Source organism: Salmo salar, chromosome ssa22 (genome assembly GCF_905237065.1).
Source record: "Salmo salar chromosome ssa22, Ssal_v3.1, whole genome shotgun sequence".
Classification (NCBI taxonomy): Eukaryota; Metazoa; Chordata; class Actinopteri; order Salmoniformes; family Salmonidae; genus Salmo; species Salmo salar.
In genome coordinates this window covers 29,245,848-29,256,556 of record NC_059463.1, presented here as the reverse complement: position 1 = coordinate 29,256,556, position 10,709 = coordinate 29,245,848, and the positions used below count along the sequence as shown (strand labels likewise).

Sequence of the window (10,709 nt, the reverse complement as noted above, 5' to 3'; positions counted from 1 at the left end):
TGGTATTATAAAGTTTATTGAATGTTTTCTTAATTTTCTGAAAATAAAACAAAAACACAGGGGATATGTATGTTGACTTACATGACGTCTCTGTGCGTGTCTGAGCTGATCAAATTAGGCTACACGGGGAGGTTATTCTGGTGGCTGGCTTCAAAAAATACTTGTATGCAATTACATAAAAAATGTGTGCAAGGTTACCACAGAAAAGTAAGCTAACTAATTACCTGTCACTAAAATCATTCTACTACAACTGTTGTCAATGTAGCTTTGCCAGATAATGATATGATATCTTACTTAACAGAATAATGGGTTTGCATAAAATATGATTTCATGCAGTTCTGAATGAAGACACTGTTTAAAAGCTCCACTAAAAAGTTTCATATGTTAGTAGATGGTTGATAAAAAATTAGGTATCGTTGAAAATAAAAACATATTTCTAAAATTGTTTGATTGAAAACAGTGCACTATTTCCTAAAAAAAATCCCCTACCAGGAAAGAAGGGGCTGGCAGTAAATGTAGCAGGGTTCGTTCCTGTAAACTAGTCAGGTGTTGGTGCGAGAATTCTGTTCTCTAAATTCTGTGCTCTAACCGTTCAATTCTGTCATGTTTGAATAACTAACACTTTAACCAAATAGGATCCTAGGCCAAAAGATTTGAGGGGCTAACTCAAGTCTCCTTCATGTACAATGAAAGTACCAAGTCAGCTTATCAGGGTTTGGAATTATTACAAAGTGTGACTGGCACCCCAACATTATTTTACAACAAATATCATCCAGTTTAAATTAATTAAAATAAAACTTGTTTCATTTACTTTTTTTTTTTTAAGTTTATAAAACTTCACCTATAGATGGCAACCATCCTGAAGTCAGGTAGCTACATCACCTAACGATAAGATGTAAAAACTCTGCTACAAAAGGTTATTTATCCATCAGATTCCAAAAATGTGTTTCCCCAATGTCATATTGCAGTTAAGTATCAACGGCAAAAATTCTGTTTACAACAATGTGTTACACAGGTGTGACCCTTATTCAGAATCAACTGAATGATGTGGGACACAAAATTGTATTTTCAACAGATTTGAGATCTATCAGATTTATTCAATGGGCCATATGCTAGAAAAGGGCATGAGGGTCAAAAACAGCTAACAGTTGGGGAATATTTAGATTCACTTTTTATGTTTCCATTCTTTGGGGGGGGTGCGAGTGTGTGTGTATACATGTGTCAGGGTGTTGGAAGACAGGTAGCCATCTACTCTGCTGCTTTTTTGCTCTCCTCAGTTGGCTGTCCAGTAGCGGTTTCCACAGTCTTGGAGGCCTAGGAGAGAGGAAGGAGGGCACCGATAAGAATGGAGAGAGCGAAGAGTGTATCGACTTAATTCGGTTTTCATATCAAATACCTTCTTTTTCTTCTTCTTCTGTGTTTTGCGACTAGCTGAGCTCTGCAGTAGAGTCTGAGGGAGAGAGAGATATTATTTTTTGTCAATCATGAAATTTCTTCTATGGAAGCCACAACAGAGCTGGCAAGTGTGGAAATATACCGGTCAAAACCTCAGATGCCATCTCACAGTTATCTAGTGTAGGCTCTGAGGTGCAAATCCCTGTTCATTAATAGTTATTCATGTAATATGAGCAGTGAAGAGCCTTTCAGGTTGCCTGGGGGCTCTGGGCTGGGATCCTTACCCTAAGCTCTGCGTCCTGCACTTCGTGCTCTGACTTGTAGAGCTCTGGCTCAAAGGGTCCGCTGGTGATTCTATGGGGGCCGTTGGCCATCAGCAGCACTGTGAACTTAAACTGGGCCACAAACTCTCCTGAGAGACAGAGTGAGAGATGAGACAGGTAACTCAAAACAGAAGGAAAGTGCACAGAGGATAGGAAAAGACAGATGGAGAGACTCACCCTCCTTCTCGTTGAGCACACTGAAAGGCTGTAGCAGCTCGTGTTTGGCACACTCGACCACGCCCAGGCGGGCTTTGGCCTCATCCTCAAACGCCCTGAGAGGAGAGCAACAGGACAGACCCGTTAGCTGAGGAGGTTTCCAACGGACATTCAAAGCACCTGACTCAGCATCAGAGATGGTTGATGATTTAAAAAAAATAAAAATAAATAAGAGTATGGTCTTGGTTATAACATCTCTCTGACACTTCTAATGTGCTTCCATTTGGTGTCCTACCTGAGAGTGAAGGGCATGGCATCGAAGCGTCGCTCCACCTCACTGAAGAACATGCGGGAGGTCTTCATCTTCAGCCCGTACTGCTTACTGGGGTCCCTCTTGTAAATCGTGGTCCTCTGGCCTCCATCCCTGGCCTGGGCATAGGAGCATAGAAACATTGGACAGTCACATTTAGCCAGGTAAGAAATGTAAAGGAAAAAGATTTGTATGGGGCTTCTTAGGACAGTTCATTGGGGCAGTGAACAAAAAAAATAAACATCTCCCTCTCTCTTACCTTCCCTTCACCAGTGCTGATCAGGACATCCACAGCGTAGACCTCGTGCACCTCAAACTCCGCCTTCTCATGGTCCTTCCTGCAGATCGGCATCAACAGTAGCCAATCAGAGCAACTCGCACAACTCAAAGCTTTCAGTTTTCATTCAGTCTTAGTGTCCTCCTGTCTGTCTTTGTGGTATTGTACTTTGTCAAAGCACTATTCTCCACAATTCTCTGGGGCGGCAGGAATTATTACAAAGTGTGACTGGAGCGGCAGGTAGCCTAGTGGTTAGAGCGTTGGACTAGTAACAAGTAACCGAAAGGTTGCAAGATCGAATCCCCGAGCTGACCAGGTAAAAAGCTGTCGTTCTGCCCCTGAACAAAGCAGTTAACCCACTGTTCCTAGGCCGTCATTGAAAATAAGAATTTGTTCTTAACTGACTTGCCTAGTTAAATAAAAGTAAAACAAAATAAGTGTTCAAGTGCTTGGACATTAATGTACCTTTGCTGGTCTGTGGGGTTCTGAATGATGGTTTTCTCTCCATCGATGATGTGCTGCTTCAGCTGATGAGATAACATACCTTAAACAGAAAGGTACAAAAAATACAACATTGCAACGTTTTTCTCCCTACATTTGACTGTTGTCACACAACAGTAACGTTCATATGTTAAAGGTCAGATAAAACTGTTGATTCACTATCTTAGACCCATGAACCAGAGTCAACTTAACTAGTAAAGGCACTCACCCTCGATGGCCGTGCATTTGAATGACTGAGCAATCTTGTTCCATGCCTCCGTCACCTTTGAGTTCTGATTGCCAGGCTTGACAAGGCGTAGAGCTGCCTCCGCGCACATGTGAGCCGCATTGATCACATCAGCTTTCTTCCCCGTCACTGGAGCCTCCTACATACACAGGGCAGAGGTTGAAACTTTAAGCCTGTTGCGATGAGGGATCAAAAACCAAGTCATAAGGTCATACAAGGTACATACCTTAGTAGCTCCCACAACAAAACTATGAGCTACATTAGAGATGAAGCCGTCAACATGGACTCCAAGATCACTGCAGAAATAAAGGGGGCAGAGATGGAAAGGAAAGGGGGAGATGAAGTCATGAGGACAATAGAAGTGCATCAGACATTCAGAATTATTTCTGCCAGGGGTGTGAATATTTATGTAAATTAGATATTTCTGTATTTAATTTTCAATACATTTGGAAACATCTCTAAAAACATGTTGTCATTATGGGGTATTCTGTGAAGATAGGTGAGAAAAAAATCTATTTAATCAATTTTGAATTCAGGCTGTAACACAAACTGTGGAATAAGTCAAGGAGTATGAATACATTTTGAAGGCACTGTATGTAATTGTGTAAAAGGACTAGATGAGATTATTATTTCAATGTTGTGTTCCCAAAGATCATATGGGAAAGATGTCAACAAAAAATACAAGGTCAGACAAATATGAAAGAATGGAATGTGTGTGATTATATTACGGTGAGTGAGGATATGCTGAGGGTGAGTGAGGATATGCTGAGGGTGAGTGAGGATATGCTGAGGGTGAGTGAGGATATGCTGAGGGTAAGTTTTGTTACTGGTTTGTTCATGTTCACCTACAACAATACTGCAGGGGGCTCAATGTATCTCAAAGAGAGCAACACTAGCAATTTCATTGTCATGGTGGAAGGACACACACAGGATTTTGTTACAGTAATGAAAAAGGTTACTTTTCAGATTCTAAGAATGGCACAGCCATACAGTACCACAGCATAAGCTGGCATTTAACCATTAGTTGGGTCTTAAACAATATTCCAAACAGTGACATTCTTATATATTGACACAAAACAGGAAAGGTAGGGTCAGACAGATAGATGAAGACAAAGGTGGGCAATTCAACAAGTAAGATGAAGAGGCTTGATCAACTATGCAATGGCCAAAGTGACAATTGAACACCAATGCCAGATGAACATGACATGTAATCCAATCATTACTTAGAATTTGCCACATGACAGATAGACATAAGGCACACATACATAGAGACGAGACCTAACAGAAAATACAAGCCAACAGCCAAGCATCAGATGCATGAGAACACAGCCCACAAGATGACAGACGAGAGGGGTACTAGAGAGACACAGAGTGATGGGGGCCACGTTACTGCAGATGGAGGTTCCTACATTTTGACCAGGTCCCCATCTTTAAGTGTGTAGTCAGGGTCACTCTTCAGGGGAGAGAAGTGGCAAACACAGTTATTGACTGAGACGCTGGTAGGGAAGGCAATGCCTGGAAGAGGGAAGAGAGAACCACCAAATCTTTAATTTAAAATAATCTGTAGTGTTTGTGAGAGAGACCTGACTGATGTCAAATGACGTCCCTATTCTTGCCCCATATCACTCTTCATAGTTCTGTCATCTCACTGGCATATTCAATGACCCATCCCACGTTCAGGCCCATTGTGAATGTGTGGCATGGACACATGCAGACTCCTGCCAGACTGAACTGATCTGGTGATGTTTCTAATTTGGAGACAGTATGACAACACACTGACCCACTCACGAGAACAACCACTGCTTTGAACCACCTGCCCTACATAAACAGCGATGGGAGACTGGGCAAACAGTCTTATCAGTACAGTAAATAGCCCGATTCCTCTTGCACTTCTCACCCATCCTCATCTCCCCTCTATCCCAGCCCCTCACCTTTCTTTAAGTCTTTCTCCTTCCTGAAGACCTTGCCAGTCTCGACCATGATGTGGGCATCTCCCTTCTCACACAGGTTGACGACAGACACCCCTGACTTGGCCGCCTCAATCACCACACGCAGGGCCTCTGGATAACAGACGAGAGGGTGGTCAGGGGACTAGGAGGTGGAGCGGTATCAGACAGATGAGGTCAAAAAAATGAGTGTAGAAGTGAGACCAAAGATGTCATTATTACATTCAATCGCACCATATGCATTCTCCATGAATAAGACTACCCATTATGGTTGTATTATGTCAAGATGAATCAGCAGCCATTTAACTAGTTTCAACATCGGGTTATGAGTCATAACCTAGGGACTGAGGCCAGTCTCTGAAGTCCATAGCTGGAAACCAGCCAAACATCCAGTGCCAAACATTCAGAAAGTATTCTTACCCCTTGACTTTTTCCACATTTTGTTGTGTTAGAGCATGAATTAAAAAAATATATATAAAAAATTGAGATTGTGTGTCACTGGCCTACACACAATACCCCATAAAGTCAAAGTAGAATTATGTTTTTAGAAAATGGTACAAATTAATTAAAAATGAAAAGCTGAAATGTCTTCAGTCAATAATTACTCAACCCCGTTGTTATGGCAAGCCTAAATAAGTTCAAAGGGAAAAAATGTGTTTAACAAGTCACATAAGGTGCACACTTACTGTGTGTAGTGTTAACCGTGATTTTTGAATGACTACCTCATCTCTGTACTTCACACATACAGCACCTATTAATACATTTTTATATGTAACCTTTAACTAGGCAAGTCAGTTAAGAACAAATTCTTATTTACAATGACGGCCTACACCGTCATTGGTTAGTATTGTGGAGTAACTACAATGTTGTTGATCCATCCTCAGTTGTTTTCTCCTATCACAGCCATTTAACTCTGTAATGGTTTTAAAAATCACCAATGGCCTCATGGTGAAATCGCTGAGCGGTTTCCTTCCTCTCCGGCAACAGAGTTAGGAAGGACTCCCTGTATCTTTAGTGACTGGGTGTATTGATACACCATCCAAAGCGTAATTAATAACTTCACCATGCTCAATGCAGTGTCAGCTATTTTTACCCATCTACCAATAGCTGCCCTTCTTTGCGAGGCATTGAAAAACCTCCCTGTTTTTTGTGCTTGAATGTGTGCTTGAAATTCACTACTCGAATGAGGGTCCTTACATGTAATTGTATGTGTGGGGTACAGAGATGCGTTGATCATACATTTTTCTTGAACACAATTACTGCACACAGAGTGAGTCATGCAACATATGATTTGTTAAGCAAATATTTACTCCTGAAATATTCAATACTTAGGCATGCCATAACAAAGTGGTAGAATAATTATTGACTCAAAACATTTCAGTTTCTTTTTTTATTACATTTGCAAAAGTCTCTAAAAACAAAAATCCACTGACATTGTGGGGTATTGTGTGTAGATCAGTGGCACATGTCAATTTAATCATTTTTAAATTCAGACTGGAACACCAAAATGTGGAAAAAGTCAACGGGTGTGAATACTTTCTTAAGGCACTGTAGTTAACAGTTAATCCGTTAGACCTACATTTCACTTCACTTGGAACAAGTAAACTAACGTTAAATAGCTACCTACCCACACCACCCACACAGCTGGCTAACTATCAAACTCTGTTGTTCCAATTAATCTGTTAGTCAGGCAACATAAATGCAGTTATCCCCAAACTGTGAACTAGCTAGCTAGGACTTATAGAATAGCTAGTCAACTAGCTACATCTAGATAACTAACAAATAAGGTGTTTGGTTAGCTAGCTTGCGTGCTAAACTCGACAGTTAGCTGTCTGATGTGACTGTAGATGATATAACAGTTAGCCTACGTTCTTGACAAAATAACCGCGTTAACATTGTTCACAAAACAACGTTAACGTGAAGTCAGCTTGCTAGCACCAACAGTTACAAGACAACTAGGAGCGGGCCCTATTTCCATTCCACACGTTTCTAAAACTGCGACTAGCATGTCAAAGCACATGGCTGTTGGACTGTGCCTTCTTAGTCATTGATTGGGCTTGTTCGACATTACAAACGACAGTACATGCGACTGCCAACTGGCTGATGTCCAACATCACCTTGCATCATAAATAACGACTCATTATTATTTGTAGATCAGTCAGTCAGTCACAATTTACCCATGGACATTCACTGTTTTGACGCTCTCGAACAAGGCCATTGGTATGTGCCTACCTGTTATGGTGACTACCACTGTCACTACGGGCTGTGTGTACGAAACGAAAGGCATGCAGAGTAGGTCACCTCATTTCAAGTCCCTCCGATCGGACACTTACGGTTGGCGATGTCACCTCCCATTTTGTACTTGGTGACAACCAAGTCCTCCGCGATGGTCTGTTCTTGTTCTTCGTTGTCAGACATCTTGACAACGGCTCTCTTTACAACAGTTTTCCTGATATGTCAAGCTCCAAGACCTATACACACACATCCAAAGCTCTACTCCGCTGCTAAAGCCCAGCCTCCTCGTCCCAGATTCTCCTCCCACCTTCTTTCTACGTAAGAACAAAAAACGTCCCAACAACCATGCCGCCAAAATGAGAAGTGAAGCTTCATGGTTTAGATTGTAGTTTTTAATCCCCTTCTAGTTACTATACATATACACTTAGCACCACATAATAAACTACATTTCACACATTCATCTACATCCACAACATGGGTTGCGTTCCAGGTCGTCTTTTTTTGGATTGGCACTGTGACGGAGCAGCACCTTTGCTGCGAGTACAACATGCCAAGAAAGGTTCTAATCATTACTGACTCAAGTAGTAAATATTGTGCAAAATGTGGGTGACACATCCTCATCCTAATCATCATATTCTCCGGTGACTCTGGAGCAGTCGATACTCTGGAGAAGAGTCCATTAGATACAGACGGAAAATGATTAGGCAGTTATCGTCAATCCAGACAACACTGATCACTGACTCACTGAGCACGATATACGGAGAGAAACCCCATCCCAACAGGGGGCCTTACTGCCTTTGTCAAGACAAGTTGTTAATTTATAATGTGATAAAATACAAATACCACATGATCATCTGTTTTGAATTAAGTTTGTGTTAATCATGGAAATATCAGCTCTGTGCCATTTCTTTTGATGCCCTAAGGGGAGAGGAACATTTGAGTGTCTTACAAGTAGGCTAAACATTTGAAAACATTCTGATTTATTCGATATTCGAATATGGTCAAAACTGATTTGGTTTCTGAAAAGATAAATGAATGAAGAAGCACTGAACTGGAGAGCTAGGACAAAATTACAGTAGGTGCACGCACACTGCCCAGGTGAGGAAACGGCCAGCCTCAGGCATGGATTTCAGTACCAGAGTGCATGCTGCGCTTTTAAGCATGGATGTTGTTTCTGGTGTTGAGCTCCAGTAATCTGCTCAAACCAAGTGCAATAAAGATGACATGGAACGTGCCCATTCATTTCTCACTTACCCCAATAAATGGGACTGTCAGAAGAAAACAGCAAGACCAGCACAATAGCACTAAAGATCTAGTATCAACAAACTGAATGAGAACTATGTCCCCCTGATAAATAACAATTATGTACATTCTTCAAAGAATTTTATTATTAAAAAAGCAAAAAAAATCACTAAAAGGTAACATTAACATATTCAAAACATGAAAATACAAGAGAAAAAGGACATTGTACAAATACATTTTTTGTTCTTATAAGTAAACACAAATACAAAGCTTGTAATCTGGCCATTTCATTTAGTGCCTCCCTCACTCACAGTGCCTTCCACTTGTAATACAGAAAGAAAACATCCCAAAGCTTATGTTATTATGGATAAAAACATGATCAATGTAAACCTGTAACAGACACATTAAAGATACAAACATAGAGATTCTGGGTTCGAGTCCAGGCTCTGTTGCAGCTGGCCTTTACCGGGAGACCCATGGGGCAGCACACAATTGGCCCAGCGTCGTCTGGGTTAGGGGAGGGTTTGGTCGGCAGGGATGTCCTTGTCCCATCGCGCACTAGCAACTCCTGTGGCGGGCCGGGCGCAGTGCATGTTGACACGGTCGCCAGGTTCACGGTGTTTCCTCCGACACATTGGTACAGCTGGCTTCTGGGTTAAGTGGGCATTGTGTCAAGAAGCAGTGCAGCTGGGTTGGGTTGTGTTTCGGTGGACGCACAGCTCTCGACCTTCGCCTCTCCCGAGTCCGTACGGGAGTTGCAGCGATGAGACAAGACTGTAACTACCAGTTGGATACCACGAAATTGGGGAGAAAACGTGGTAAAAAAAAAACAACATAAAATAAAATAAATATAGTTATAAACATGCCATACATATGTTTAATATTGGATGGCTTTCTCCCCTCCCCTGGTCCTTCATTGATTTCAATTGGCATGGAAGAGCTACAGAGGCGGCTATCCTCTTCAGTGCCAGCGAGGGAGGTCCACTTCCCTACGTGTTCACAGCATTAAGCTTCAGGAACAACCTGCTCTGCCAATAGTCTGGATTGTCAAAGGAGCAATCTCCGCCACTAGGTTCCCCTACCCCTGCACGCACTTTTACAAATGCCCCCATCCCTGTGTGCTGACCCTCCATACCTCCCACTGCGCCTTCACCTTCTCTCTGCACATTCTCGTACTCCACTGGGTCCCCAGCTCCAGGGGCGGCCAGGGAATCCATGTCCTCGTACTCATCCACCTCTCCCTCTCCTCCTCCTTGCATCCTCAGACCCTCCCTGCCTCGCAGAGTCTGCCGCAGCTTGGGCTGCCTGTTAGTGTACTGATAGTCATCCTTTTCTATGTATTCGTCATCCTCCTCTTCCTCCACCTCTCTCTCGCCTCTCATCCGCTGTTTAGGCGTAGCCCCAGGATGAGGGACATCTCGTGTTGGGGGATCGTCTGGTCTTTCACTGGCCCCTGGTCCAACACCTCGAATGTCCATGTACTTGTATTCCACATCACCAGAGCCATGTTGCTCTGTGTTGTCTGAATCAGAGTTGAGAGCAGGGAATTCATAGTCCTGGTGTTCTTCATTCTTGGTTTGGCCTCCCCTGTTCTCCCCAGCTGATGTCCTGTACCCCATGCACTTTGAGTACTCTGTGTCCGGCACAGAAGAGCATTGCCTCTTGTTCATCTTCAGCCGCTGTGGGCCATCATTGGAATGTCCAGGTTGCTGCCTGGGGGAGAGATAAATAATGGACGCCTGTTTGTTCATGTACTCATATTCCTCACAGGCCCTGTCATGGTCCTCCAAGGGTCCTGATGGGTATGAGGAGACCTTGGATGTCTTCCCGTGAAGCAGGGTGACCTGGGAGCTAAACAGTATGGTCTCTGTGGAGAAGAGTGACAAGATAAAAAGGAGTGAGTAAGGTGATCCAGGGATCTGAAATGATCTGAGTCCTCTTGCAATTAATACTGACATTCATATACTCAGAGTTATAACAATGCCATGCAACCATCCCCAAACACATGTCATGCAAAACCATATACACTTTTTATATGGCTTAATGAACATTCATAAATGCAACATGTTCAACAGACAGAAACTCAAAGATAGATGTT

At 42.6% G+C, this 10,709-nt stretch overlaps 2 protein-coding genes across 3 annotated transcripts in view; both read right to left on the bottom strand.

Moving 5' to 3' along the window:
- On the bottom strand, window positions 1–7,709 carry LOC106583219 (proliferation-associated protein 2G4). Its single transcript, XM_014167140.2, has 12 exons — window positions 7,468–7,709; window positions 5,120–5,248; window positions 4,598–4,703; window positions 3,415–3,484; window positions 3,171–3,327; window positions 2,927–3,005; window positions 2,444–2,522; window positions 2,170–2,303; window positions 1,896–1,990; window positions 1,680–1,807; window positions 1,397–1,450; window positions 1–1,314 (listed from the first exon to the last, which is right to left on the bottom strand). The coding sequence occupies exons 1-12, from the start codon at window positions 7,550–7,552 to the stop codon at window positions 1,249–1,251; spliced, it is 1,182 nt and encodes a 393-aa protein (XP_014022615.1). The 5' UTR covers window positions 7,553–7,709; the 3' UTR covers window positions 1–1,248.
- A 1,026-nt stretch (window positions 7,710–8,735) lies between these two features.
- The window catches only part of LOC106583220 (receptor tyrosine-protein kinase erbB-3), a 45,279-nt gene continuing 43,305 nt past the window's right edge, over window positions 8,736–10,709 (bottom strand). For both annotated transcript variants that reach the window (XM_014167141.2, XM_014167142.2), the window contains exon 28: window positions 8,736–10,478. In XM_014167141.2, the coding sequence (XP_014022616.1) occupies window positions 9,601–10,478 (878 nt within the window). In that variant the 3' untranslated portion in view covers window positions 8,736–9,600. The remainder of the gene's footprint in view (window positions 10,479–10,709) is intronic.